Raw genomic sequence first — 14,911 nt, forward strand, 5'->3', positions numbered from 1 at the left:
TAAAACACTTATTTTGCAGCAGAGGGAAGTAAAGAGAGTGAAGCACATGGCTCGTGGAGAATGTATACATATCTTCCTCCCAAAGGCTTCATCTTCAAATAGTCTTCTGACCTAATGTGTTTTTAAGTCCAGAAACGTGAGTAACAGAGAAAGATAAAGATACTCTACCAAGCTGGTCTTGAGTCAGTAAGAAAGACTCTTAGAAACAGGCTTAATATACCAGTCAGAGTGTATAAACATCTCCCTAAAATAAGTTTGAATACTCAGATGTATCTAAGAAAGACTCAAACTGGCAGAGGACAAGGGGACACTCTCTTCTTCTGCCACCCAGTGCCAGTATCCTGTGTGGGTTCAAATGCCTCAGACTCTTCATCTGCTATCGCACAAAGTATTTAACACGTGCCATAAATCATAGGAGAGTTGGGTTCACCACCCTTCCCAGAAATAAAAGCGTTCCAGAGGTTTCTTCATAGATGATGAAATGAAATGGCCGGTCCACTTTGATGATGGGAGGCATGGAATAAGCAGTGATTTCTGTCAGGGTTCCTGCCGCAGCCTCAGTGCCTTTTTCATCAACCTCAATTATTGCTCTTTGTAAAACCTAGAAAAGGAAACAACGTGGGAGACCATTGGTGTGGCGGTGGAGAGGAGGGAATTATTTGGGCCCCTTGACATTTTTTTGTCTGATCCTGGGGTTTGGCGGTCCAGGGCTCATCTGTGCTGATAGGGACTGCCCAGAAGTCCAAAACAATACCAGGAGACCCCAGGCACCCAGATGTGCAACGCATTCTGGGCATGGACCCAGGGACTCTGGCTGGCCAATTTATGCACAGGTGCATCAAATCAGCAAATACTTACTGAGCAGGTACTTTGTGCTCCTGATTCCTGTGCTGAGCTGGTGCTCCTCCCAGAAGATTTTCAAGCTGCCTAGAACCCCTGGATCCTTTTACCTTCCTTCTAGCAGGCAAGGTGGGGGCAGGGGCATGGTTAGTCTTCTGTACCAGCTTCCTGGCACCTGTCACTGCTCTGAGGCAGTCCCCAGGGCAAGCCGGGGTCCCTGAACTCTGGTTGCCTGTACTCAGGTCGCTTGTCATGTTTGGGAGGCCCTTCTGTCCAGGAACCCCATGTGGTGTGAGTGATGTAACTATACAAATATTATAAGAGGAGAAAATGAAAGCATCAGTGTCATAACCCCTGGAAATTCTCTAATTTCCTGGGGTGAAAATTTACTGCCCGTGGTAAACAGAGGGAGAATGTATTTCATGGTTCACGATTTAAACTGTAAAACAGCAGCATTTTTTAATGTGTGCACAGCAGAGAGCTTTTCAGGTGCTGGTCTGCAGCGTTCTCGAGTTTATCTGTCTTCCCTTCCCTGAGATGCTGAGGCCTGGTTGTGGGCCAGGGTTACCCTACCCAGTCCCACCTCAGTGGAGGCCATCTTTAATCTCTCTTGGAATTGGAAAATACAATTGTTTGGGAAAATAATAACCAAACTCCACAGCTAAGAAAGGATGTAGTGAGATGTAGGGAATGTAGTGGAAATGTTGGAGTGTTTTCTTGGTTGTAATATGACTGGGGGTTGGCTGCTGGCGTTAGTGAACACAGGTGGGAATGCTAACCAGTTCCCTGCAGCACAGGACAGCTGTGACAACAGATGATTGCTTCTCCCCAAACCAGCAGCACTTCCTCTGAGAAATGGGTTAGCCAAAGGCGTTCCGTATGGAAGGGGACTAACTTCGCTCTCAGTAGCTTTAGAGGCAGAACTAGGACCAGAGAGTTATGAGTGAGGGAGGGAGGAGTTACAGGGGTGTGTGTATGTGTGTGTGTTTGTATAAAACAAAAACAGTTTTAGCCATTTGTGGATTGGGTTGCTTTTCAAAGAAGTGGTGAGTTCCCTGTCACTTGAAAACAAAAGACTAGAGAGCTGTTTTGTAGGGATGTTATAGAGGAGATTTCCACGAGGGGTGGGAAGTTGGGCCAGATGACCTCGGGGTTCCTTTCATTTGGAAAGTCATGTAATTTCATGAATTTTAAATGACTTTGTGAACCAATTCCATTTCGGGGGAGCCTTGGGAAAGAAAAGGGAAAGCTCTACATAAGAGAAATTAAATTAGTTGAACAAATGTTTTAATAAAGTGGCTCAGAATTCTTAAAACATGCAAGTTGGGTGCTATTGCAAGTCTTTTGGATTTTAAACCTAATTTTCTACTGCAACTTATTATTTTATCAACGTTGAATGGTTTGCAAAACTATGTGTTGGTTGGGTCACGTTTCATCCTTAGGGTTTGGGCCCGCGTGGAAGACCTTGGCTCACCTTGGACACTTGGAGATTGCTTGCAACCGCCGAGAGCTCGCTCAGGTCAGCCCCGGGTGAGAAGACCCTTCTGATCCCCATCTGCTTAAGCAGCTCGTGCATCTCGTATTTCTGATCTAACTTGAACTTTGGAAAGAAAACTTCCGTTTTTCTGTGGTACAAGTACATATAATGGTGAAATGTAGATAAAAGCCATAGATTCTGAACACTAAAAAGATCACAGTTTCTTTTTTTTCCTTCCTCCAAGATTACTTCCATTAATGCGTCTCCCTAGGTGACGGTGTGTGTGGCTCGTTCCCTTCTTCTGTAATGGTCCAGCTCGGAGAAAAGAGTTCTGGCTTATGAAATGTGTCTCACTTCAGCCTCACTGAACCAGTTTAGTTTCCTGGCCAATGACTCCCATTCTCTTGAGCAAAGAATGCCATACTTTGCATCCATTTCCCTATGTTTTAAAAACAACCCAAACCAGCCAAATAGCTGTGTCCAGCGATGCTGCAGACTCCTGGATGGTGGCTTTTTTCAGTCCCTGCATTCTGCAGACCCCCAGGTTCCAGAAGAAGCTTAGGAGTCTGGGGATGGACAGGGGGAGGGGAGTGAAGGAAATTTCCAACCCCTACCTATCTTTAGCCTGAGAAACTCTGATATTATCAATTTTATATGTATTGGAGTTCTATGAAAATACTTCATTTGGAAAGATGAATTCTGTGGTTCAAACACAAAAAGGATGAAAAGTACTAATTGATACTAAATTAGTCTTAAAGACATCCTAATTTCTTAATTGGTGAAGTATACCCAAAAATGCCAATCAATACCAATTTCACAGGGTTGTTCAGAGGATTAAATGAAATAATACATAAATATCCAGAACAATGTCTGGTGTACAGTAGGGGCTTCATGCATATTAATTTCTTTTTGGGGACGTTATTATCCCCCTTCATTCTCTCTCTTGCACGGAGTTGGGCCAGGCTGTCAGACTGGAATATAACTGAGCATATGACATGTCTTGAAGATTGATTTATAAGTGTATTGATCCAGTCAAACATTTCTTGAGGGCTTATTATGTTTGAGGTCCTTTTTCTAGGCCCTAAGGATTTGAAGAAAAAACAAAGAGTAATGAAGATAAAGCTAACATTGGGGACTCTTAGCTGGACTGTGTCTGCGCCACCTTCTGGGGTGACAGGATTCAGAAGGCAGAGCCGTGGGACTCTTATTGCTGCTGACTTCCTTGTACCCCAGGAGGTGGATTAATTTAGTCAACAAACATTTGAGGGCCTGCTCTGTGCTTCCGACTCCTCTCTACGCACAGCTCCCCCCGCCCCCCGCCCCGGGTCATCTCATCCAGTCTCATGGTTCTCAGTTCCCTTTATATGTTGTTGTTAGTGCTGTCAAGTGGGTTCTGACTCCTAGCGACCCAGTGTATAGGAGAGTGGAGTCTTGCCTCTCTTTTGGTGCCGTCCTCTCACCTTCCAGCGCTATATCAGGCAGCTCTCCACTGCTATTCACAGGCTTTTCATGGCCAATATTTTTGAAAGTGGGTGGCCAGGTCCTTCTTCCTAGTCTATCTGGAGGCTCCACTGAAACCTGTCCACCATGGGTGATCCTGCTGGTATTTGAAGTCCCAGTGCACGGCTTTCAGCATCACAGCAACATGCAGCCACCACATTGTGACGGCTGACAGACGAGTGGTATGGTTCCTGACTGGGAAACGAACCCAGGCTGTGGCCATGGCAGCGCCGGATCTTAACCACAAGACCACCGAGGCTGCCTATCTCTATGCTGATGACTCTCCTAAATTTGTATCTACAGCCTGGACCTCACCTCCAGATCCCACTGCCTTCCTGACATCTCCACCTGGATGTATAAATAGGTATTTCTGATCCAAATGTTTCAGACTGAACTTTTTCACTTAGCCACAGACCTGTCCCTCCCATAGTCTCCCCATTTCAGTAAATGACAAGTCCATCTTTCGGTTGCTAAGGCCCAAAATTTTGCAATCATCTTTGACTCCCCTCTTTCTCTGTCTCACCCATGTCCAGTTCGCTAGCAAAGCCTGCCACCTCTAGCTTCCTAGTAGGTCCAGGATCCAGCTGCTTCTCATCAGCTCACTGCCACCACAGAGCCCAGCATCCTGATCTGCATCAGTGACCGCCTGACTGGTCTCTCTTCCCCTCTCGTCCGCTTGGTGTCTTTTCCAAGCACAGGGGCTTGTGTAGCCCTGTAGAGCACAGGTCAGACAATGTTACTCCTCTGCTTGTCTTCAGTGCCTTCCCATCGTCCCTCAGGAAAAGCCCAAGTGTTTCCCGGGGTCTGTAACACACGGTCCTGGATGACCGGGCTGCTGGTTCCTCTGTGACTTCATCTCCACCCTCTGCAGCCTCACTGGCCACCTTGCTGTTCCTCCAGCCCAGCAAGCACACCTATTCCGAACTTCCACACTTCTGCCTGTAACTCTCCTCTCCCCCAAGATGGCCACACAGGCACCCTCCTCCTTCCCATGTTTGCTTACCGCTCCCTTCCTAGCGAAGGCTTCCCTGGCACCTACCCGCATCCTGCTGGCGCTCCTGTCCCTTCCCTGCACTAAGACTTGTTTGTCTCCCTCCCGAGGATGTAAGCTCCATGATGGAAGCCTACACGATGTAAGCATTGTGCATTATCACAGCCTGGCACGTGGGGGAACGTAACTGAATGCTGGCTGAGTGAAAGAACGAGCCAGGCGCTGTGATCGATGCCAGGAGAGAGTGGAAAACAGGGCGGATGCAGCCCTGGCCCTCTCATGTGGGAGACAGGCATTAGAACCACAAAATTGTGGTGAGTGTTCCTAAGGATGAGAAGGCTGAGCTCGGGTAGGGCGAGGGGAAGAGCCGTACCTGGTTTTCATGTTTCTGAGCCACGTGTCCACCAGGTCTGTGCTCAGGTAGTCTTCCAGGGCGAGGTGGTCACCTATTTTCTCTGTGAGGACCACCAGCATGGAGGCGTTTCCTCGGTAGGGCAGTTTGAGGACATGGCAGCGGAAATTCCTGTCAAAGGTGGAGGCAAACATGCCCACCTTGTACATCATGGGCACCTTAACCGCCTTGTACTTGTCCAGGTGGAAAGTGTCTGTCTCCGTGAGGACAGGGTCAAAGGGGGCCAGCCACTTCCCTAAACGGGCGAGAAAAGAACACATTGTGGAAGCCACCCTTCTCGAAGGCATCATTCTTGCTAAAGTAGTAGAGCGCCAGGGCTCCGTCCCCCTTCCTGCCCAACTCGGAAAGGCATTCCCCTGTCGGGTTTGTTCTGACCACAGCGCAGGCAGGCAAAATGAATCGCCCAAAGATCAGCCTTTCCCAGGCCTCTTTCCCAGCTGTAAACTCGGATCTGCCTGCAGGCCCTATTGGAATCATGCACAAAAGCAAGGAGGTGTTGCCTTAGGATCCCTGGCTCCTCCATCATTCTGGACCCAAACAAATGCACTGATTCCATTCGGTGCTCTAGCGACCCACTTCCTTCTGCACTCCCTCCCCGTGTCGGCTCCAGCTGAGAGAAGACCTTGGGCCTCTCCCTTCACTGTCTGACAGCCACTCTGTCTGGGGCACATCACGTGCAAACAGTCCACTGTGGCAGAAGTGAGGATGGTCCTGCCCATCCACTGCTTAGGGTGGTTCAGAGGGACAGGGCCCCTTGCTGGCAAATAGCCACAGGATCCAGAGGAGGCCACCAGCATGCAGGGGCAGAACTCCACACAGACCTCTGTCCTGGGTGCATGGCCTGGCTGACTGGAAGCATGTCCTCCTCCTGGACTTTGCAAGTCCTCTAGTGTCACCTGTCTAGTACAACGGTGGCCACGCAAGTCCAGTGAGGCAGATGGAGAGAGCCTGGGATGAGGGTGTCAGGAGCCCCTCATTTGAGTTTGGCCTCTGCCCTTTGTCACGTGACCTTGATCAAGCTAACCTCTCTAAGCCTCACTCTGGTCTGTGGAGTAGGTGGGAGTGTCCCCATTTTCTTATTAAGAATCTGAGGACAAGACACTTTGTCACTTGCCCCAGGTCACAAAAGTAGATGAAGGAGCAAATATGTAACCCTAAATCTCTCAAAAAATGTGCCTTTTTTTAAAATGACCCAGAAAACTCATGGTGTCAGAATGTCAGAGGGGAGCTGTGTGGGGGTGCTTGGAAAACTGTAATGACTACCAAGCATGTGGGGTCACCAGGGCAGGGGCATCAAATGAAATGTCATCTAGCACCATGCCTAGAACGTCCTACGTGTTCAGTGCGTGTTTCAACCTGTTTGTGAAACCCGAAAACACACTCATAGAAAATCACTCAGCAATCACCGTACACTGGTCAGAGGAAAGGAGGAGACAGATGCAGCACCCGTGGCTTTGCGAGAGCAGAATGTCATCATGGTACCTTTGAGCGAGACGTAATCCACAAGAATTAATTTGGTGTCAGGATTGATCTCAACAAAGAGTTGGGGGATTTTCCCCCAAGTCTCTTTGTTAATGTAACGATTCATGAGCCCCCTGGCCTGTGAGACGTTGCGAAAATTCAGAGTCACACACTCTATGTTGAAATACCGCCTGGAAAAATTGAGGAAGGTCTCTTTGACGTCAAAATCCTTGTGGATGAAAGCAAAGCTCCCCTGGGCGAGGCCGAGCTCGGGGTTGCGGGAGAGGCTCGCTCTGAGCTGCTTAAACAGGGCAGGCAGGTGCGGGGGCCTGGTCTGGTTCAGCGCCCGCGGGTGGAGCGCACTCTCCAGCTGGGCCTTGGTCTGCCCCTTGGGCCCCAGCATCAAGGCTGCCATGGCCGAGGACAGGCCAAGCGGGGAGAAGACCACGTTGCCGTCGTGCCTCATGGAGATCTTGCGCAGCAGGCTGAACCCGAGGTTGGAGATCTCCTCGGAGAGCTTCTGCCCGCTGGCCCTCAGCAGGGGCTCCCCCTCCTCCTCCTCTTGCACCCTCTCCTCCTCCACCTCCACCACTTCCGCCTCCACCACCTCCTCCTCCTCCTCTGAAGCCCGCACTCCCTCTCTGGTGTGGTTCTGGGCAGTGGGGGTCTGCAGAGTCTCCAGCCCTGCCTGGGCCTCTGGCGACTGGCGTCCAGGGGCTGAACTGAGCACCAGCCACGCCTCGGCCAGGAGGCAGGGGAGCAGGAGGCTCAGTGCCAGCTTCATTTGGTCAGCCGTGGAGGCCACAGGGGCGCGTCCGTTCAGCAGCAAGACTTCCTCGGGAGAAAAGGGCAGAGGTTGTCGTTAATGCCTAGGACAACATCTCCTCCCTGTGTCGTGGTGCAATTCCACCAGCAACCCCCCTTCCTTCCGTGGGAGTTGGGGTCTTGTCTCTGGGCTCATGCAGCTGGGCGCTGCCTCAGGGAGACCTGGAGCAAGAAGGGGCAGCATTTGTTCACCCAAGGAAGAGTGGGATTCATTCATGGAGCCAAACCTCTGGTTCCCATCGCCTGCCAGGCCCTCGGGCAGCTCCTGGTCCCCCCAAACTTCTTCCACTTCCTCCCAGAAGGAGTGGACATTAAAGAGGGCATGGTCTGGGCGCCGGCCCTGACCGGGTGTGCGTCAGAGCGGGGCCGGAGTCGGGAGACTTCACAGACCTTGTATTGATCTGCTTCATTCATTGCCCTTGATCCTTGGGCCATACAGCAGCCCATCCATGCTGGGCTGGGGGGACCTGGGTCTGGGGATGTGTTTGGCTGGGCATTTAGGGGGTCTAGGTGGCAATCAGAGCAAGGAAAAGGGCCAGTACCCAGATGGCCTGACATGGTGCTAGAATTCCCCTGCGGCCCCTCTCGTGCAGCTCCCCACCCAGCCCTGGGCCCAGTTGCTCCTTCCAGGCGTCCTGCCTTCAGTACACCTGGAGTTCTCGAGATAGAAGCAGATGACCAGCCAGTTCATCCCGCCCGTGGCCTGGGCTCAGCTCCACCTGGACAATCTCATCTGATCCTCACAGCGACCTGTGAAGTGTGTCCCACTTCTCACCAGCCCCCGGTTACCTATCCTAGTGGAGCCAGCCTTCCAGCCCCAGAGTGGGTCTCCAACTCCAGGCTCCTCCCCACTAGCTGCCCCCGCCCCTACCACCTCCCGGGGCTCCCTCGCATCCAGGGCACAGACCCTGGCTCCTGAGCAGCTGCACGTTTTCCGTCCGAATGAACACGGGCTGGGCTGTGCCGCCTGGCCTCACAGTCAGTTCCTGAGGTTCAGCTGATGGCACCTGACCTGCATCCCAGAAGCTGGCTGGGCAGGTCACTGAAATGCACCCTCACCCTCTTATAGGACAGTGGGGAGCAGAGCAGACGCAGTTCCCATCAAAAGAGACCCTCATTCTGAACCGGGCCCCCTGGAGCAAGATGTGACAGGGTCAAGTTCCAGGCCTCTTCTACCTGGTGCAGGGGGCTGTGTCCTCATCCACGCCTGGTACAAAATGTACCCTGTCCTGGGACTCAGTACACTGCTCCTTGCTTATGCTAAGTGGCACCTTAGAATTCAGGGCCTCACTTGTCCCGCATCACTATCTTACTTAGTGAAATACCTCTGCTGTGTTTCCTAAGTGTCAGTGTTTCGGGCATCCTGTCCAATTCTGAAGACAAGCCTGCGTTCAGCAGGCCACTCAGGGTTGTAAATGCTGGGTGAGTACGTCCTGCAGTGGACCAAACGTACCCCAACTTCATGCCTTCATTATAGTACAGTATTTAGCGCTACTTTGTAAGTTAAAAAATTAATCCCACGGCAGGATACTCCCGAATTCAGAGTCACTTCTCTCTGTGACGGTCATCAGGAAATGATCCCAGCACACCAAAAATGTCACCCCTTCTGATGGCTGAGTGTCACCTTGCAGCTCTTCCTCCAGCATGGCGTGCAGCCCAGGAATACACGGGTGCCCCCGCACGCTGCTTACTGGACAGCCCTGTGTATCCCCGAAGGTCTCTGTTCATCTACTGATGGAACAGATTATACACAGGGGGCACCCCCTCGGGCACTAGGTGCCATCAATGATATGTCATCCTAAAGGGAGCCTGAGTGGTAAGAAGTCAAGTGCTCACCTGCCACTTCTCCCGCCTGAAGGTACCCAGAGCAGCACCCCCACCCTGGCCCTGGGAGGGACGGCTGGCCCACCTGGCAGGAGGGTCCCCGGGAAGAAAGCCAGGGACTTGAGTATGGCTTGCACAGTGAGTGTGCTGGGCATGAAATCTCAAGCCTTAGGAGCCTCTCCCTGCAGAGGAAGCCCCTGTGTCTATCACCCGCCTTTCACCCCACCCTGCCCTATCAGATGGGGAGTGAGGGCACGGCGCTGCCCAGACACCCACCCTCTCCCCTTGGAACCCACTCCAGACGAGGAGAACCTCTCTCCCCATCCCTCGCTGGCTTCTACGAAGGTCTCCCTTTAATCCGCTGCTTCTTACCAGTGAGTGGCCCCCTGGTGCCTGGGAAGTTCCTTCATTCAGAGCAAAGACAGAAGGTTGGGGTTTGCAGCCGAAAGCCTGCAGTAAATATTTGCTGTTCCAAAGTATGCTCCCCGGTGGGGCTGTTACTGATTAACATCCTGCTTGGAGATGGTGGCATTTCTGGAAAAGCAGACAGAGAGAGAGGCTTCCCACATTTCCCAGCTGCTCCTCCAACTCTGAATGTGACCGAAATCCCACCAGGAGAGCTTCTGCCTCTGACTCGAGGGGTCGCCTTAGTAAGACCCAGCTCCTTGTGGGAGGAGCTGCTCCAGGCGCTGAGCACCTGGGTGGGGGTGGGGGGTGGGGGATGGCGGGGTCGGGGGGAAGTCAGGCAGCGGTGGATGGCACAGGGCCTCCTGAGTCCTGGGCTGGGCACCGCGTGGCAAGCAGGACAGAGATAATGAAGACCTGCCCCCCGCCACCCCCTGAGGACCTTCCAGTCCAGCGGGAGAGGCAGGCAGGTGAATTGCTATCAGCGACACGAAGCCTGTTTCAGGGTCAACTTACTCCTTCACAATGTCGATGGACTCATGAGACCGAGTCCTCCAGTACCCGAAGACAGGTGGAGGAGACCCTTTAACACAAAAATTCTCAGACCTATAAGACTCTCTTTTTAATAATATAAACATTTTGTTACATGCCCCTTACAGCCCTCAACTGAAATTTACAATTAATATAGCCCACCCACAATTTTTTTAACTTTTTATTGAGATTATGATAGTTTACAACCTTGTGAAATTTCAGTTGTACGTTGTTGTTTGTCAGTCGTGTTGTAGGTGCACCACTCCACCCTTTGTGCCCACCCCCCACCCTCTCTTTCCCCTGGTAGCCACTAATCTGTTCTCTTTGTCCACATGTTTAACTTCGACATATGAGTGGAGTCAAACAGAGATTGTCTTTCTCTGTCTGACTTATTTCACTTAACATAATACCCACAAGGTCCATCCATGTTGTGAATGGGATGGTTTTATCCTTTTTTTCTGGCTGAGTCGTATTCCATTGTATATATATATATATACCATATCTTCTTTATCTAATCATAAGTTTATGGGCACTTAGGTTGCTTCCATGTCTTGGCTATTGTAAATAATGTTCCCATGAACATAAGGGTGCATGGGACTTTTGGAATTGCTGATTTCAAGTTCTTTGGATAGATACCCAGTAGTGGGATGGCTGGGTCATATGGTATTTCTATTTTTAATTTTTTGAGAAATCTCCATACTGTTTTCCATAGTGGCTGCACCAGTTTGCATTCCCACTAGCAGCATATGAGGGTTTCTTTTTCTCCACAACCTCTCCAACATTTGTTACTTTTGTTTTGGTTATTTTTGACATTCTAATGCTACTCACAAAATTTAAAAAAAAATGAAATCATGCTCTAACTATAATATGGAGGGGAAATAAAAGTAAATTCTAAGAAAATAACGTTTCTTTTAGTATATAAATGCCCTAGCCAGTTAGAAGACACAGTGATGCAGTCAGATGTGGGCCCAGTTAGAGAACCTCCGCATCCTGCACCTTCGTTGTGCCCGCCATTCGATGCTACAACCGGAATCACTACCAGCCATGTGGGTTTCTACAATGGTGAATCACGCTTGGTACAGTTCTAAAAAAGCAAAGTATAAATCTCCCTCTGATTTACACGGTAGTTGTCTTCATAGAAAATTCAATGGGAATTAAACCCTTGGGGGAAAATAGTGCTTTTATATGAAATAAAACACTATGGGACCGGAAGGGCCTAGGCTCAGATAATTTATGAGCGGGTTTTTCACCCACATGGACTTGCCGTGGGACATGTGGGACCCAGCTCACTCCTAGTGGTGGACAGTCCTGAGGGTTCCAGTATGTCTGGCATCTCTGGCCCTCACTCGCTAAATGCAATAGTGCTCCCCCAAATCTTTGAGAAAAGCAGAAGTGTTCCAGCAAGTTTCCAGAGTGTTCCTTTGGGGCAGTAGCTGCTCTGTTGCAAAGCCCTGCCTGAAGAGGTCAAAGCAAGGGGTGCACGTGGGCAAGGCTGTGTGGGGGCTTCCTGGCTCAGACCGCACAGGAGCCAGCCTTGGCCTTCCCATCCACTTTGTCCTGCAGCCTCGGGGCAGCCCTGCTGTCCTGGGAGACAGGGGCTGGTCCTGCAGGCTGAGGGAGTGTCAGCTTCGCCAAATGTCTGGGAGGAACCGGGGAACGTGAACACGGGGGAGCAGGGCATCCCTGGGACTTCAGAAGCGCCATACAAGTCATCATGCTGCATTCGATCATTCAGGAGGCTCTTCAAACTGCTGCTGGATTTCAGAGATGGTCCTTTACAAGGGAAGGCAGCAGAACGTATAGAAAAGAGCATGAGGCCTCCGTCAGACACCCCCTGGGCTTGGGACCCAAGTCCTCCACTCCAGAGCCCCAGCTGATGGACCTTGGGAATGTGACTTAACCTCTCTGAGCTTGCTTTCCCCTCTCTGGGAGGCACAAATATCTCAGCAGCACCCGGGAACCAGAAAGGAGATGGACAACACCGTTTCTAAGGCCGTGAGCCCTGGACCCCAGGAAGTGTGGCTCGGAACTGTCCACCGCCAGCGAGGACATGAGTCCTGCAGGCTCTCGGCAGGTCAAACACCAGGCCTACCCCTGTAGCTCGAGCTCTTTCACCAGCTGTGTGACCCTCAACGAGCTCCCTAACCTCTCTTTGCCTCAGTTTCCTGATCTGTGAAATGGGGCTCCCAAGGCTGAGCTGTGAGCATGGTTGTGAGGATTCAGTGGGGTAAAGAGCTTGGTACCTGGTAGGAAGCTCTGATGGATGGCATCTGCTGCGTGATTTTAGAGCCAGAATGAACCTAGAGGTCACGTGGAGCCCGGGTTTGGGCTCTAGAGTTTGGCAATGCAGGTCCACGCCCACTGAGGCCTTTCCCGCCAGCGCTGGAGCCAGAAGAGAACCAGGCCACCTGACCTCCAGTTTGCACGCGATTGCAGCTCATCCCGTGCCCCCGCAGAGAAAGATTGGGAAAGATCTGATAGGAAGGGCTCTGGGGACGGCAGTGACATCAGGGGACACAGCACAGTCCCTCCTCGAACTCCCCTCCGGCCAGAAGCACAAGGCTTCCGGAAGGCGCCCAGCAGGACAAGATCAAGGGGCCCCAAAGGAAATATGTCCTGCACCGAGGGGGCTATGTGTCTGAGAAACTACTGGGGCCGGTGATTGGCATCGTCAGGCTTCAGGGAAGAGTGAGAACCGGGCAGTTTGTTCTGCGTGGCTCAGATCAAGAGGAAAGCTCGGGCAGCGGGGCAGCAAGGAGGTCGGAAAGGCTTCCGAGTCCTTGCCACATGCCCCGCGTGAGGTCAACGTCCCGCTGTTTGCCAGGCCCTCTCTTTCTGCCCCTTCCCGGTTGGCCCTTTGATCCTCTGCTTCTGCTCCAGACTGTGCTCCACCCACCTCACCCGCCTCAGGGACACCTAACAAGGTTGCAGACTGAGCCGTTCTGTCCCCAGTGCAGTGCTGCTGACAGCTCAGGCGTCGTACGGTGGCCCTGAGAAGCCGTCCTCAGGACAGTGGTCCGCGAGGCGGGGTAACTTCTGGGTCACCAGGAGTTTGACTGGTTGGCACCTATAGTCTGCCGAGCCCTGAAGGCTAAAGAACCAAGCTTTCCTCGACATGGGTTTTTTCTTTGGTGGAGTCAAAAGAACCTTTGAATAGGAGAGAAACGATGTTTTCCTTAGAGGGTCTAAAGAAACAGATGCCCAGAGAGGTCAGGCAACTGGTTCAAGAGCACAGAGCTCTGGATTTGGACCAGACCTCTGGCTCTGAAGGCAGTGGTGTGTCTCCTAAGCCCCTGACTTAACCAGCACAACCACCCACTGGGACAACGCATTTTAACTAAGAAAATGGGCTTTCTACCTGGGAGGGCCTCAGGCTGCTGGGGATGACCTTGTGCAGGTGGTAGGACTTGAATGGATCTGGAACAGAGGCAGGATCCAGGATAGAGGCAGGTGGAGGGAGAAGGATCCTTTTCCTCTTGGGGTGTGGTGATCTGGCTGTGGGGGCAGTAGGGAGCCATTGAAGGTTTTGGAGCAGCGGAGAGGCAAGATCAGAAGTGGGCTTCAGGAATCTGATCCTGGAAGCCCTATTATTTATTTTTTGAGCCAAAAATAATGGATTTTAGATTATAAACTAAAAAAAAAAAAAAAGGTTCTCAATTAGGGATCATAGTTGGAGGAGGAAGGGGCAGATGGTGAGGTGGAGTATGTCCTTCCCTGGAGGCCTCTGCAGCCATGGACGGTGACAACCCACATTTCCCCAGCCCAGCCTCCACCCGCTCCTGCTGCAGCTCCAGTCCCGGCCAGGTCTCTCCCCACAGATGTGTCCCTTGAATTTGTGAACGGTCCTTTGCCCTGTGACGTCTGCCTCATGACTCCTCTCCTGCCCAACAGCCCTGTCTGCCTTCAGTGAGGTCTCCTGCGGGTTGGGACCCGTATTAGATGCCCCAGCACAGCACAGCTGCTGTGCCACCACAGGAACAGACACCAAGGTGCCATCTCCCGGTGTTCCCAAAGCTGCCAGTCCCCCGGCGCCATGCAGAGCTGGTCTCTGGAGTTCCTGCAGTGAGGCTGCTATCCGAGGTCCAGCTAGGGCAGGGGGCACCTTTCCCCACTCTGTGCCACTTGTCACGGGAGCCTCAACCTCCTTCTCCACCCAGCGCCTGGGAGAGCATCTCCCACCGCATGTGCCGGCGCCCATCTCTCCTGTGCCAGGGAGGCAGGCAGCCGTGTGTGGCCCACGCTCCTTCACGCTCCTGCTCACACCTCTTTCCCGGATCGGCTGTACAGGGCCTGTCGCACCCGTCCTGGCTAAATCCTGGCTGAGGGCCCAGCTTGGGCTAAGGCTGAGCTCCCTCCTGGAATAACTCCTCAGGAGTAGAGGTTTGCTTTCATCATAATAGCACAAAGCTGGGAGTCAGACTGGAGTCAAGCTCAGGGTCTTACCAGCTGTCCTGGGGCAAGTCCCTTAACCTCTCTGTGTCTCCAAGACAGAAAAATGTAAAATGGACACAGCAAAAGTACCCATGTCACAAGCAGGTTGTTCTAAGAGTAAGTGAGATGTCTGTGACACTCTGCCCAGTGCCCCACATGGCAAATGGGAACCGCTGTCGGCATTCTTTCTGGCCCAGCATGAGGCAGAGGGACC

General features: G+C 51.9%; 1 protein-coding gene across 2 annotated transcripts; it reads right to left on the reverse strand.

Annotated features, from left to right (window-relative positions):
* Nucleotides 1-266: 266 nt before the first annotated feature.
* On the reverse strand, nt 267-9,841 carry SERPINA10 (serpin family A member 10). Of its 2 annotated transcripts, none has more exons than XM_014832125.3 (5): nt 9,703-9,841; nt 6,703-7,512; nt 5,182-5,455; nt 2,315-2,465; nt 267-601 (listed from the first exon to the last, which is right to left on the reverse strand). In XM_014832125.3, the coding sequence occupies exons 2-5, from the start codon at nt 7,463-7,465 to the stop codon at nt 410-412; spliced, it is 1,380 nt and encodes a 459-aa protein (XP_014687611.2). In that variant the 5' UTR covers nt 7,466-7,512; nt 9,703-9,841; the 3' UTR covers nt 267-409. The 2 variants fall into 2 exon arrangements, with proteins under 2 accessions (XP_014687611.2, XP_014687612.2); XM_014832126.3 differs by having other exon boundaries at nt 6,703-7,516; nt 9,703-9,834.
* Between the last annotated feature and the right edge of the window lie 5,070 nt (nt 9,842-14,911).

The sequence above is a fragment of the Equus asinus genome, chromosome 7, assembly GCF_041296235.1.
Source record: "Equus asinus isolate D_3611 breed Donkey chromosome 7, EquAss-T2T_v2, whole genome shotgun sequence".
In the NCBI taxonomy this organism is placed as follows: Eukaryota; Metazoa; Chordata; class Mammalia; order Perissodactyla; family Equidae; genus Equus; species Equus asinus.

What these genes read in the sequence shown, in the direction of transcription:
- SERPINA10 (XM_014832125.3), bottom strand. Translation starts at nt 7,465, where the DNA reads ATGAAGCTGGCACTGAGCCTCCTGCTCCCCTGCCTCCTGGCCGAGGCG. An exon ending in CTCAGAAACATGAAAACCAG is followed by an intron (nt 2,466 to 5,181) that starts GTACGGCTCTTC and finishes CTTGTACCACAG; the next exon opens with AAAAACGGAAGTTTTCTTTC. An exon ending in GCAATCTCCAAGTGTCCAAG is followed by an intron (nt 602 to 2,314) that starts GTGAGCCAAGGT and finishes TTCCTTTTCTAG; the next exon opens with GTTTTACAAAGAGCAATAAT.